Genomic DNA, 13,392 nt, shown 5'->3' with positions numbered 1-13,392 from the left:
AGTGTCCAACCCCTCTCAAGGAGACTGGTTCCAGAGCCAGAGCCGTGTGTTGAGGTGAGCCCGACTATTTCTAGCCGGAACCTCTCAACCTCACACACCAGCTCAGGCTCCTTCCCCACCAGAGAGGTGGGGAACAAACAAAACATCATCAGAACTGGTGGGCGACCCTTAAAACTGAGTAACTACAGCACAGTCTGCTTTCTAGGAATGAAACTGTAGAAATCCCTGCCTGAACATGATGTTGAATGGTTTAAATAGGATCTGTTTAAAAAAATGTTAGTATTTGAAGGCAGATAAAGTTAATCCCTCCAGCTTCCTTCATGGTCTTGACTGAGAAACAAATAAATGTGTAGAAGTTAAATAAACTGTGTCCACCAGTTGTCTGAAAAAGAGGACAGCTTTATAAATTCACAGTGGGTGTTATGTGACAATCATTTTCACATCTTAAGAAATTAAAGGCCTAAGGTGGCCATTTTGAATGAGGTTGCCTCCAAAAGGTAATCAGGTGTAGATGTAAATCCAATGATTAGTTTCTAAAGGTTTTATTGAAATTTGTTGGCTGGTTCTTGAGATATTCTGCTAACACACACACTGACACAGGCAAAAACATTATTGTCTATCGTCACTTTTAGGCCGAGGGAAGTAATAACTTAAGAGATAACCTAAGAGTGCAAATAAGGACAAACTCTGACTGAACACCTGGATATTTATCCTGTCTAGTGACGTCTTACTTCACATGTTTTATAATCTGTGGTGTTTGCAGGCTGTGGGCATCTCGGTGGAGTTTGTGTCCCATATGACGAGATCCTTTGCTCTCAGCATCAAGCCCGGCCACGTGGAAAGAGCCATGGAGGCTACAGCCACTATGGGCAGCGCAGTAAGTAAACTTCAAAAGCTCACGGCTTCAAACTTTTCAGCCTGACTTAAGAGAACCAAACACAGAGCTCCATTCGGTTTAAAGCTAATTGTGTCGTCGTGCTCAATGCATCTTAGAGTCACAGAGTGGCTTAATAAGAGTCCAATAAGCCTCTTTTGTTCCCTGAAGGTGTTTGCTGGTGTAGCGATGACCAACCTGCCAGGCATCCTCGTGCTGGCTTTTGCCAAAGCTCAGCTCATCCAGATTTTCTTCTTCCGGTTAAATCTCGTCATCACACTTTTGGGGATGGCTCACGGACTCGTATTCCTCCCTGTGCTGCTCAGTTACTTTGGTATGTACAGTTTTTTTTCTTCTTTTCTTCTTGATTTTGACAGCGAAACAAAGAGTTCCTGTGAAAGTGGGGGCTAAATGACGCTGGTTGTTTTGCTCAGGTCCTGGTGTGAACAAAGCAGTGCTGTTTCAGCTCCAGCAGGCCAAACCAAACCTGGAGATGACGAGCAATATGCAAGAAATCTATGACAACGTCAGCTACGAAGAGACCGAAATAAAACAGGAGCCGGTCTCTCACAACAGAAGCGATCCCGCCGACGCCAGCAGACCGTCACAAGTCATAGGGGAAAGAATCGATCGTTTCTGAGCATCAACCACAAAAACTGTTTTCAAGCTTTGAGTAAAATACACACAGAGAGCAAGAACGGACACACAGCAAACGTGAAGTCGTGTTTTTGGCTTCAAATGGAAATCATTAACCCAACTAAGTACCTCAATCAAAACTGGGCTTGTGGGATAGATGATAACAACACAGTTGTGCAATAATTCTGGTAATAATGCAACAACGGGCTACTGCAATGACAGTCGACAACAAGTTGGATCTTGAATTTTGTATCTTTTTTGTGTGTGTGCTGAATGCAGTTATTTTGTGTGAGTGTGAAAACCTATGGGCACTGTTTAGAGAGATTTACAGGAACACACACTCCAGCATTTCATAGTTTCTTCAAATGGTGTCATAACTAGAAAAGGTTAAATCATCAAAAATTGTTAAGTGGACAAATGTTTATATTTAAACTGTTTTGCCACAATATTTTACTTTTATGACAAGTAATTTGACGTTACAAACGTAATGCAAACAAAAAAGAAAAGAATTATTAGGTTTTATTGTGTTTCTAATTTATTTTTTTCAAACGACACGTGTTAAAATGTATTTCCTGATTTCAAATCTGTAAGTATTTACTTCCACAGCAGTCATGGCACATTAGTTGGTACCTTTTTAAAAGTCTTCGTTGTTCAGTTACACAAGTACTGAAGGCGATGCTAATTTATTCAAGGCTGTTTGTACTTTTTTTAACAGAAAAAGCTAAAAAATGCAAACTTCTTGTAAACGGAGTTCTTCAAAAGGCTAAACTAAAATAAAAACTGGTTTGAGGCAGTTTTTTTTTAAATTACCATGTAGTTGAATTGTGTAATGTCATTTTGTTTGTGCAGCCAAAGGCGTTCCCCAGGGATGACTCCTCGGTCCATTTTGATTTGTTTTACATACCAACAAACCTGATAGAGAAATATCAAATGCTGATTTGTACTTTTATGCTGATTATACTGTGATGTTACATCAGTACCTTTTCAGACAATTTACTTGGCTTTATCCCTTCTTGTCTACAAATTTGCACTTTACAAAATATACGTGAGGTTATTGCATCCGTTCACAAGAGTTGGTCCTGCTGGCTGTACCCAACGATTGGTAGGATTTCTTCATATTGGCCACGTCTTCAATCTGCAGGTGGTAAATGTCGAGTAAGGTATTTAAATATGCCGCCCTCCACTCGGCTTCAAAACCACCTGAAATTAAAGGAACTCGTCTCATTTGGTGATTTTCAACTAATTTTAAACATTCTACGCTGGAGGCGGAAGGTTTTCTTTGTTTTCCTCGAGCAAAAGGTCCAGAATAAATATGTTTAAGTTCTTTTAGTGACAACTCTGCTAGTTTTCATCACTCAGCGTTGTCTTGTGTTGAAACTGAGCTGATAGGTGAAGGGGACTGTATTACGCTTGTACTCCTCTTTACAACAAACTTTCTGATACCAGTCTTTGGCAATGGAAACCATCTTAATCCCGTGGGATCGTTCCTATTAATATTTCCTGTTTTTGTCACGACTATGGCACCATCACTACAGGACACCTTTCAAAAACAGGAAATCTTTCAGGTGTTTCAGATTTTGTTTTTATTAACAATGCATCCCTTTGATAGGACTGTATGTTTCTTTAGGTCGACAATGCCCTCAAAAACATACTATACACATTATACAAGGGAAACCACAATTCAGGCAAAAAAAAAAAAAAAAGAAAAAAAAATTAAATTATTATACAGTCTTGAGGAAAAATATAAAATTTTTCTTCTTCTCTGGTTGAGCTCACTATGGTACAGACATATAATAAATAGATCAGGTCTGACATCACTCAGCAGATCTATGAATCATCTCTCTACGAGTCCATTTGTGTAGCAGCATTATAGCAAAAACAAGCCTACGGAAACCGAGAACCCCGTTTCCATGGAAACCTTTTACATATCCTTTAGTCATCGCACTGCACCGCTCTCCTCCTCACCAAATGACACATAGTGATATATTGCATTGTGGAAACAGATCCTGGGGTAACTATAGTCCTACGATGTATGGCAGCGTGTGATGGCAACCTATTTCAAGAAGGGGGAAAAAAAAAAAAGGTTTTCAAAGCCAGAAGTACGTCGGGGTGGCGTCACAACTTTGCCATGCTTGTTGAACATGCAGTAAAGGTGAAGAGCGGAGGTAAGAAGGCATTGTGATAAGAAGCTGCGAGGTTTATGAAAGAGTTTGGAAACGTCTGTGTGCAGTTCGGTGCTGGAAATGTCATCAACCATTCGACAAGTAACTTACACAAGTGAGCGTCTTTCAGAAGACCACCTTCGTGAGGCGAAGCAGAAATGCAATGGCTGAAGAAAAAATATTAAAAAGGTCCTAAGCAAGTAAAGGATGGAACAAACTACCATTAACTTACATGCTATGCGTCTTATCTACTGAGTAAAGGTGGTAGATATAATGCTTTAGAAAATACAATATTAGTGATGTTTTGATTGTCTGTGACAGAAGAAATAGAAAGGTAATGAGCTGTCTTCTGTCAAGAGGCTAAAAGTTGTAGGAGGTGGTGAGGAAAGAGAAGCAAAAGCACATATCTGGCTAAAACGGATCACAAGTGGGATAAGAACCAGGAAGGCTCGAGTTAAGAGTTAAAAACAGCAGGATTCCTCTGTAGTGTTTTAGTTGAAGAAAAGAACGCAAGGTCTGAGGAACCTCCAGGTAGACCGGACAACATGCCTTATTCATTCCATGACAGAAAAGCCACCTAATCTGTAAAAGAACATGATACATGGTTTTAAAACAAGTTGTCCTAATGATCCAGCTTGTCCTTTAGCATTATAATGAAGTATCAGTGAGTGTTGCTCGAGACTGTCAACCCCATGTGAGAACAGCATTCGGTCAAACCGCTCCCTGTTGTTGTTGTGTTGGTGAATTTTGTTTTTACAGAAACTGACGTCTTTTTGTTTCCAGCTCATATTTGCTCGAAGAACTTTGGGTGATGACCATCTCTCTCTTTTTGTTTTGTTTTTTTTTTCCTTGGCGACGATACTCCAATATTTTCCCGTCCTCAGAGCCTCAGTCTTGCTTTCTTTCCATGATTGTTAGGAGCCGGGACTGCAGCTGTGCACAGAAACAGGGTGGGGCGGGGAGGATCAGGACTCCGCGGGAGGGTTAACGTCCTCTTCGACAGGTTTTGGTTGCTTCGTCAGCATTGCCTCTGCTTCCTCGTACATCTGAGAGAAGGATGAGCAAAGGTTAAAATAAAGGTTAAAATACCCAACAAAAAGAAGCGGCCTGATTCAGAAAAGGCAGAGAGGGGATCGTCTGATCTCTTACTGGCATAAACTGCACGTCCTGGAAGAGCTCTTGTATGAAGCGTCTTGAGGTCAGGCGAAACATACAGTGGGCTAAGAGGTGCGAAACCTCGGAGTACAGGCAAATGTCATCAAACGCATACGGAAACTTTTCTTTTATCCTGAAGAAAAGAAAAAAAGCCTTTTAGAACAATTGTAACTGATTTGAAATAATTAAACCACTAACAAGTACAACATATATAAATCATTTTGTATTTATGCAAAGTCCTGCTGGGAAACTCCATGTCCTGGTATTCACTGTGACATGAACCCATTTAATCCATCATGAAGCTGAAACTTCACCCCCTGACGCAGCTACACGACACTGAGCAGGTGGTTTTATTGTTACGGCTGACTGCTGTGAGGTTTGTAGACAGAAAAAAAAAAGGACTTTACGTCAGTAGTCCTGTTTCGTGGCCCTTGGTTCCCACGGAGGAGCTGAGATTGATGATGAGGCGGAGAATCTCCTTCCTCAGCAAGACTCGAGAAGCAGGGCCGTCCTCAGATATTGCCTTTCCACCTGGAGAAGACATTTTAACTTTTGTTACCTTCAAGAAAATTAATTCCATCATTGCTTTATTCCTTATTCGTCATAAGTATTTATTTATTTTTTGTTCCGTCAAGTTAAAGTGTTTTTGTTCTTGTGAGAAGATATACTGTAGTAACAGCACAGACAAACTGAAACCCTAAAATATTGATGATCAGATTCTTCTGGCTGGAAACTGCATCAGAAATTGAGTACAAAGCTTTTGAAGATATTTTGAGCTGCAGATGATGAGATATTCAAAGTCACTGTTGCCCCCGTCTCAACCTTTTTGAGATGTGTTGCTGCCATCAAATTCAAAATGACCTTATTTATCCTAAAAATGGTCTCATTTCTTAGTTTAAACATTCAATATGTTTACGGTATCAGAGCTCTTACCAATGACAATGTCACCAGGTGTGGGCGTGCTGCAGATTGAGCCTTGCGACACGGCAGCGTCACTGCAGCCTGACACCCCGGAGAACTTGGACTGGGGCATCACCTCCAGACGATGACCACTCTGACCGCCCCATGACGGGAAGTCAACATAATCTGTGAAGAAAAGTAAGAAGTTCTCATTATTCTGTAGTGAGTTTAGAGCAGATCCACGTAACATGAGAAGGTGTGTGCTTGGGCCCTCACCTGTGCGAGGGTGTGTGTTGTTGATCTGTGGCTTTGTGGGATATCCGAGGACGATGGCTCCCACGCAGTAGAGGCAGTTTTCATCAGTGTGATCCTGCAGGCCCGTCTCCTCTGAACCCACCATGTGGTTGGGAGTGTCACCTCGGCACACGATCAGCTCAGAGATGCTGAACTGCTGCTTCAGTAACGGGACAGCAGGCCGATCCCCTAACGAGGTAATCACAAACACATTTGTTTGAAAATCCTTTTCCACTTGCAAGTTCATCAGGTGAACGGGTGCAAGCAGATTTATACCGTCTCCATCACCAAAGAGGAAGTGTTTCCGCTCCTCTGAAGGTGGGCTGATCCTCTGCTGAAAGTAGGTCGGATCTCTAATGTGGAACATGTCGTTGATGTTCATCGGCAGCGCTAGGCCAATGTAGTCATCATTACACCCAAAGGTGGCGCTGGAGACCATTGAGCGCACTGAAGAGCAGCGGTGCAGGGTGCTTTGGTTGATGGGGCTGAGTAGTTCCTCTTTATCCAGAGAGGCGAAGCTGAGAGCTTTCAGAAACCTAGGAAGGGCAAGAGGAGAGGTGCGTGAGAGGATCCGGGGGGAGAGACTGGGAGAGAATAGGAACATGTTGGATAAAACCACAGAGATGGGGATCTGTTAAACTCAGCAGCTTCACATAGAACAATCAGCAAAATGGAGGCAAACATTTAAAGATCGAGGCAAGAGATTCGATGTCTCTCCATGTTTTCTGAAGATTTTTTTTTATAATAAGCAGGACTGAGGTTCTGTGATTTGACAACCGGAAACATTCCCATCTTTCATTCTTGTCCTCTGTACTAGAACTGTCCATACTCACCGTTTTGTTTTTAAATGCAACAATGAACCTAAATAAAATCTACGCAATGAAAGCGTGAACAACGGAGTCACCAAACAGGGCCGAACTCTAAAAACAGCACCAGTCTACATGGAGCTCACTCATACTACAGGTCCAAGTAACTCCAGGCACTGAGCTGTTACTATTCTAGTAAAAGCAGAAACAATCAAAGCTAGAAGGAGCGTCTCTACTAAGGAGGACACTGGGTAGGTCCACCCACCGCGGTACAAGTGTTCGGGACAGCCTGCGGTATGGACTTGGGACCGTAGGTTCTGGACAGGTACGCCTCCTATCTGATAGCCTGACAGAGTATAAAGTGCACAAGTAGACACTCTCACATCTGTCATGGCCAAGGCAGAATGATAATAGAAAAAAAACACTAACATAACTGCTAAAGCTACGTTAAAGCAGAAAAAAATATATCAGAATGTTGTTTGGGGATTAGTGAAGACTACCCTTTGCACAAAAAAAACAAGCATCATAAAGAAAATGCACCTTCCAGCCCCTGACCCACCTGCGAGGAGTTAACCTGGAGTCCAGGCTGCCGGTCTTCATGGTGATGGTGTCTGTGAACAGCACATCTTTGGCAGGTGAAGCCAGCGCTTCGCTGTGGGACAAAGACGGGTGTATCCTCTGCTGCTGCAGCCTCTTCAGCGTGGCGTAACCCAGCGCGTCTCTCGGGCTGGTGTACATGAAGCTGCAATCGGCCAGGCTTTTAATGGTGGTCACCGAGGGGGACTTGAGAGACTGAGCTCGGCGGGGCAGAGTGTGCGAGGAGCCCGGTGGTACCAGAGAGACATTGGAGGACTTGGACGCGGACATGTGGTTCGTCTGAGCCTGGGGGCTGAGGGAGGAGAGCGTTTTCACAGTTTTGGCAGACACAACAGTGTTGAGGCTCACGCAGTCAGAGGAATCCGGTTCGGGCTGCTCAGGGTTCCCAACCGTCTCCCGGGAGGGGCTGGAGCTCATGGAGCTGATGCCGCTGGTTGTGGTGTCCGTGTTAAAGCTCTGACTGCGGCTTTTAAACTGAGTACCCCCGCCACCTCCTCCCACGTTGCCTCCGCTAGAAGAGGAGCCGCCATCTCCGGCTAGACGCTCTCGGCTGCTCTGCTCCCTCTCCCGGCCGTGCTGCTCCATGGCCCCGTGTCCGCCTAAACCACTGAGTCCGAGGCCCGAGCCTCCTCCTCCCCTCACCAGCCTGCCATCCACAAGCTGCTCCTCAGAGCCCCCCCTGGTCCCAACAAAAGACGTCTCCAGGCTGACCGTCGGACTCTTTGGCATTCCTCTGCCGTTAAACACCGAGGTGAAGACATCCCCCTGGTTTGGGCTGTAAATGGAGGGCTCGGTCACTGTCCTGTTCCGTCTCAGGCTATCAGTCTTCACCTCGGTAGGGGTGCGGGAGCCCGAAGAGGCTTTAGGATCACTAGTAGAGCGCAGTTTCTTGCTGGGGAGGGACAGCGAGTTCAGGAAGCGGGAGCGAACAAAACGCGAAGAAGCTAAGATTGTGAAGGGGCTGCGATCTTTGACTGCTTTGGAGTGTATGAAGAATTCGGACGAGTCCAGAACGTCACACTTGTCATCATCCAGGATGTACATGTCTGGTATTAAAAAGAGAGGACAGCGTTAGAAACACAGCAGGGGCTAAAAAGTTAAGTGAAACTTCATGTCCCAATGTGCTTTATGCATCAAATCAATACAGAGGTCGAAACATTTGAATTTTTTAATATAAATACTTCCTGTGGGGGTTTCTCTCATATCTAAAAGGCAGTATATTTCATGTTTTTAGGGCACAAAAGCAGAAAGCAGCTTCCCCTGATTGGGAATGAGGCATGACTAAGTTACCTGCGGACCTGTGTGGGCCGAGTGGTGTAGGACTGGTTAACAAGTCACTTATCTACTGTGGTGTACGGTCATTTAATGCTTTATATACAAGCAATACGATTTTAAATTTGATTCTGCTTTCATCGGGAAGCCGGTGCAGGGATCTTAGAAGAAATGTAACATGGTCAAATTAGTATTTGTGAGATTATGAGCAGCAGCATTTTGAATCAGCTGTCGTCTGCGAGGTTTATAAAAAGGCCAAAATAATAGTTAGACCTACTTGATTAAATACATAAATTAACTTTTCAAAGTCAATTTTTAATACAAACCTTTTAAGTTTTGAAATGCTTGTCAAATGATAGAAAGCCAATTCCATGATAAGATTAATAGGACTAACAAGATTCATGTCTGGTATTACATTGCAATTTGTGCTTCATTTTTGCAAAAGGCAAATGTTCACCACAAATGTGTCAGAAACACTCCGTAACGATGGCGGTCAGAGATTTAACAGGAGTTTTGCCTGACAGTCTGGAGATGTTGGTGAAAACGTAAACAACATGATACGTACTTGGTTGAGACTCGCTCTCACTGTTGTGGCGGGAGCTGGTGGATTCTGAGTTCAGACTGAGCGTGCTCGGTACCGAGGAGAGCTCAGAGGTCAGCTGCGTGTCGACCTCGTCGGGAGTGACGGGCCACAGCGTCCGGCGACTGTGTCTGACCGCATCCCAACCGTACTGCTTGAGCACCTCGCAACCCTGCTTGGTCTTGGAAATCACACCGAGGACATAAACACACGTCCTGCGGACAAGACGTTTAATGATATGAAACTCGATGCCGTTAACCCTCCGTCTGCTGACAGAGTGTGGCTGAGTAAAAGTGAGAACTGAGAGAGTTGAGCTTACCCACGCACTGACAGCACCTCACAGTGCTGAGCCATTGTGAGGATGTCAGGAATGACATTTTCCTCCTGCAGGAGGTTCAGTCCCCAGTTAGAAGAGCCAATGTTGCCCTGAAACAGAAGACAACACACAGTCAGCGACTGACTAAGCCAGCATTGGTAAAACAGTGGACGAACTGAGGCGTTTAAATGAACAGTATTGCAGACCAGAGCCCAGAGAGCAGCCTTCAGCTGTTTAATGCCCTCCCAGTTGTCCAGCATCGGGGAGCGCACCATGTAGCTGAGGTCTGGAACTACATTCTTCAGATAAATGAAAACAGACAAATATTAGAAAATCTGCCAGAGGAATGAAATACAGGTGAGAACAAAGAGAGACGTGGAACAGCTGAGGAATGATCCTGATTAAAGGAACCCTTACCTGAGCCTCCAACAGATGGCAGCCGGTCTTATCATGGACCAGCTGACCGTACAAGTGCACAGGTAGATAGACATTTGGTCTTTGTAACCTGGAGACACAACCCCCCCAAAAAATTAAACACACAATCAGAAAGATAATCTCACTCCTGCAGACAGCCAGGCGCTAACCAATTCTGCCGCCTCACCTTTGGTTGCTGCGTCTGACGTAGTTGTCTCCGTCGACGGGTTTGCGGTACGTTGTTAGTGCTTCGTTGAGCTGCTCCTCTATCAGATCCACATATTTAAGGTTGTACTCCTGCAATGCAGAGATTAAAGAACAGAACATCAACTTCTGTTAGTATTTGGTTTTGCCATGGCTTAATTTGTAAAAAACAAAAAAAACGTCCTGAGGTCAGACAAGATTTTTATTTTTTTTTGCCATCTGCTGTCAGCTTGACTTGATACCTTGTGCCATTTATCCAGCTGTTTGCTGACATAACCCCTTTCATTGAGGTAGGAGAAACCTTTAGGAATGGACAGGAACCTGAACAACAGACAGGAGGAACGTATAAGAAAGGAGGAGTATAACGCATGTAGGTAGATTCAAAGCCTTACACATCACGTACTCTAGGCTTTTTACTGATAAGAGAAAGACAGACCTGAGGAGCAGCAGAAGGCCTTTGTCTCCTAGGTGGGACACAGCTGGTTTCAGCTGGATCAGAGCATGAAGGTTGGCCTGAAAAACAGCAGAATGGTTACACAACTCAGCAAACTTGATATAATCAAATTTCAGCAATTACCAAAAGCAAAAATATACATTTTGACATACACTTCTGCTGTACAGACAGTAATCTAAGGTGTGCGCGCGTCTTCAGCTACCTTGTCTTCACAGGCCTCATCCAGTATGTCCAGGGCCTCCATGGACACGGCCTTGCTGTGGTCGTGAAGCTGTGTGACCAGGAGCTCCATGCCCCAGCTACTGAAGAACTCCACGCCGGCACGCAGCATCACACGGAGGTGCTTGGTAGCATACAGCCTGCAAACCTGCTCAGCAAGACAGGAAGAGACGATTCTTTAGCAGATTTAATATTTAGCAGGAGTTTGTTGTTATATGAACACCGACGTGGATGTTCTGTGACCCGTGTGAAATGCAGCATTTTATGAAACGGTACACAAAAAACAGCTTCCCCATTACTACTCTATATGCATTTTAGGTGTGTTGAGGTTTTTTGCTGCCTTACGTCAGTGGCAGCAGTGAGGACCTTCGACAGGATCACTCTGGCCAGACCGTCTCTGCTGTAGTCCAGAGTGGATACAGCAAGTTTCAGCACGGCGTCCTGGTTCTTTACAGAGCACAAGTTCAGCAGGCTGCGAACACCAAATCAAAAGTAGACGCTGTCAGCAGCACGTCTTATTAGATGGAAAAATACATCTGACATCCTGAGACAGCGTGGGCCCAGGAACGCTCAGAACAGCTGCTCACTCACCACTGAAACAGGCCACATTTCTCGAGCAGTTTGACTCCCTGTGGGTGTGCAGAAAGTGTCCCCAGGAAGAGGAAGTAGTGCTGGCTGAGTGTGGTGAGCAGGCCGTTGCTCTGCAGGCTGCGCTCGGGCTTCAGGCCTGAACACGAGGAGAGCCACAACACCATGTCCCTCACAAGGTCCTCCAGATAGCCCTGACCATCCTGGTGACAGCAAGAAGAGACACACGGGGGGGAGGACAGGGGAGGAGGTTCAGAGCGCGACACAAGCTCAAACAGCGTGCGTTTGCGCAAACGTTTTGTACCTCATCCGAGTCCATGAGAAACTCCATGAACTGACACCCAACCACAGTGAGCTGCCTGGCTTTCACGTGATCCAAAGCCAGCCCTGCATACAGTTTACTACTGGGCTTATAGAAGTACAGCAGCCTCCGAACAAACCTGCATTACACAGAAATACGTGTGAATTTGAACCCAAACGTCAGAGAAACTACCTTAAAATGCTGCAGAGTTGGTCTTACCTGTGCATCTGTTCATCCTTGTTGTTCCTGAGGTTTACATTTGGCCACTAAGAGAAAAACAACAACAAAGATCTTTTAGACAGAAGAAAAAAAACAACAATCTGAGTTTGTGTTGCTGCATAAGAAGAGCCTGACCTTCAGGATGGTGGCAATAAGTAACCAGTTCCACTCCAAGTTCTGCTTGTGGTTGAGAATTTGACTCTCTCTCAGGTTTATCATCAGCGTTTCCTCTGTGTCCTAAAAACAGCCACAAACATTTATTCCACAACAGAAACACAGAAAGAACAGAAACTAATTATAGACTAGTGCTGGCTGCAGGAGATTTTTATTCTTTGCTTTAAACATTTTAAACCTGCAGTAAATTACAGACCACTTTACACAATATCTTGGATTATAAAAGTAGAATCCGACAAGCTAGTTAGTCTCCACCTTTATGATGTAGATGTCTCTTTGGGAACGCGAGTGTGAATCTCTGCGGTTGTGCGTCGACACGGACTTGCGAATGATGTGGTCCAAGTAAAGGCTGTGCGGTTTCAAACCTCTCTTCTTCTTCTCGTGGAAACGCTTCAGATTGTTCACTGCTGCACTTGCACGGCTGGAGTAATGCACAACAACAACAAAGGTGGAGAATATTTTCAGGAGTTCAAGGTTCAAAACACACCACTGAGCAATCGGTATTCTTTTGAAATATTTAGTTGTACACAATAGATACAACCCTTGGTAAAAGTTGTGGAATTACCTATCTTGGAAGATGTTCTTTTAATTGTTTAATTTAGTATATAAAAAAGAAAATCAAAGACAGTTTTTTAGAATTCCAACCTTCTAGCATTAAGCAACAATAAAAAAAGAAAGAAATATAATTGTTGTAGTCAGTAACAATTGCTTTTTTTAGATCAAGTAGAGGAAAAATGATGGAATCATGAGAAACACACTGCATCATTAGTACTTTGCTGCACCCCCTCTGGGCATGAACCTAATTAATGACAAACAGTACTCTTCATCAATCTGACCCCAACTGTCTCTTATTGCTGTTTCCAAATCAGTGATTGAGATTTTATGTCTTTTTTTGTTGGAAAGTTTCACGTCCTTTGTCCCATGGTAAGATGCATTTTCATCCTGAAAACTGAAGTTATCGTCACCAAACGTCCTTTCAACTGAAGGAATAAGAAAAGTGTTGTTTATTGTAGATGTAATGACTGCCGCAGGGACGTGCGGTCAGGGGAGGCAGGTGAGGCAGACCCTCCCGTCATCATGACAAGAAAAAAAAAAAAAAATCATAACATAAAATGAATATTAATATTTGTCCACTGATCTTTATGTATGAGTAATTTTCGAACATTTTTATGGTCCAAATCGCATTTTTATAGTCAAAATCGCTGAAATTGCATATTTCCTGTTCTA

At 44.0% G+C, this 13,392-nt stretch overlaps 2 protein-coding genes across 5 annotated transcripts in view; one reads left to right on the top strand and one right to left on the bottom strand.

The window, feature by feature from the left end:
- Window positions 1-2,283, top strand: part of npc1l1 (NPC1-like 1) — a 23,495-nt gene extending 21,212 nt beyond the window's left edge. For both annotated transcript variants that reach the window (XM_025006136.2, XM_017417368.3), the window contains exons 19-21: window positions 764-877; window positions 1,046-1,208; window positions 1,309-2,283. In XM_025006136.2, the coding sequence (XP_024861904.1) occupies window positions 764-877; window positions 1,046-1,208; window positions 1,309-1,514 (483 nt within the window). In that variant the 3' untranslated portion in view covers window positions 1,515-2,283. The remainder of the gene's footprint in view (window positions 1-763; window positions 878-1,045; window positions 1,209-1,308) is intronic.
- Window positions 2,284-4,455: 2,172 nt separating this feature from the next.
- Window positions 4,456-13,392, bottom strand: part of LOC108236557 (rapamycin-insensitive companion of mTOR) — a 23,353-nt gene continuing 14,416 nt past the window's right edge. The window contains exons 17-38 of one of the 3 annotated variants that reach the window (XM_017417292.3): window positions 12,421-12,586; window positions 12,127-12,228; window positions 11,992-12,038; window positions 11,776-11,911; window positions 11,475-11,674; window positions 11,229-11,355; window positions 10,867-11,031; window positions 10,647-10,723; window positions 10,453-10,531; window positions 10,194-10,303; window positions 10,010-10,097; window positions 9,799-9,891; window positions 9,596-9,702; window positions 9,262-9,491; window positions 7,387-8,470; window positions 7,093-7,173; window positions 6,298-6,557; window positions 6,004-6,210; window positions 5,761-5,913; window positions 5,235-5,358; window positions 4,822-4,960; window positions 4,456-4,718 (exon numbers count right to left, since the gene is read on the bottom strand). In XM_017417292.3, the coding sequence (XP_017272781.1) occupies window positions 4,638-4,718; window positions 4,822-4,960; window positions 5,235-5,358; window positions 5,761-5,913; window positions 6,004-6,210; window positions 6,298-6,557; window positions 7,093-7,173; window positions 7,387-8,470; window positions 9,262-9,491; window positions 9,596-9,702; window positions 9,799-9,891; window positions 10,010-10,097; window positions 10,194-10,303; window positions 10,453-10,531; window positions 10,647-10,723; window positions 10,867-11,031; window positions 11,229-11,355; window positions 11,475-11,674; window positions 11,776-11,911; window positions 11,992-12,038; window positions 12,127-12,228; window positions 12,421-12,586 (3,856 nt within the window). In that variant the 3' untranslated portion in view covers window positions 4,456-4,637. Of the gene's footprint in view, window positions 4,719-4,821; window positions 4,961-5,234; window positions 5,359-5,760; window positions 5,914-6,003; window positions 6,211-6,297; window positions 6,606-7,092; window positions 7,174-7,386; window positions 8,471-9,261; window positions 9,492-9,595; window positions 9,703-9,798; window positions 9,892-10,009; window positions 10,098-10,193; window positions 10,304-10,452; window positions 10,532-10,646; window positions 10,724-10,866; window positions 11,032-11,228; window positions 11,356-11,474; window positions 11,675-11,775; window positions 11,912-11,991; window positions 12,039-12,126; window positions 12,229-12,420; window positions 12,587-13,392 lie in introns of all 3 variants that reach the window. The other 2 variants (XM_017417293.3, XM_017417294.3) reach the window with 2 other exon arrangements.

The sequence above is a fragment of the Kryptolebias marmoratus genome, linkage group LG1 (genome assembly GCF_001649575.2).
Source record: "Kryptolebias marmoratus isolate JLee-2015 linkage group LG1, ASM164957v2, whole genome shotgun sequence".
In the NCBI taxonomy this organism is placed as follows: domain Eukaryota; kingdom Metazoa; phylum Chordata; class Actinopteri; order Cyprinodontiformes; family Rivulidae; genus Kryptolebias; species Kryptolebias marmoratus.
This window is presented reverse-complemented; position numbering and strand designations above follow the sequence as displayed.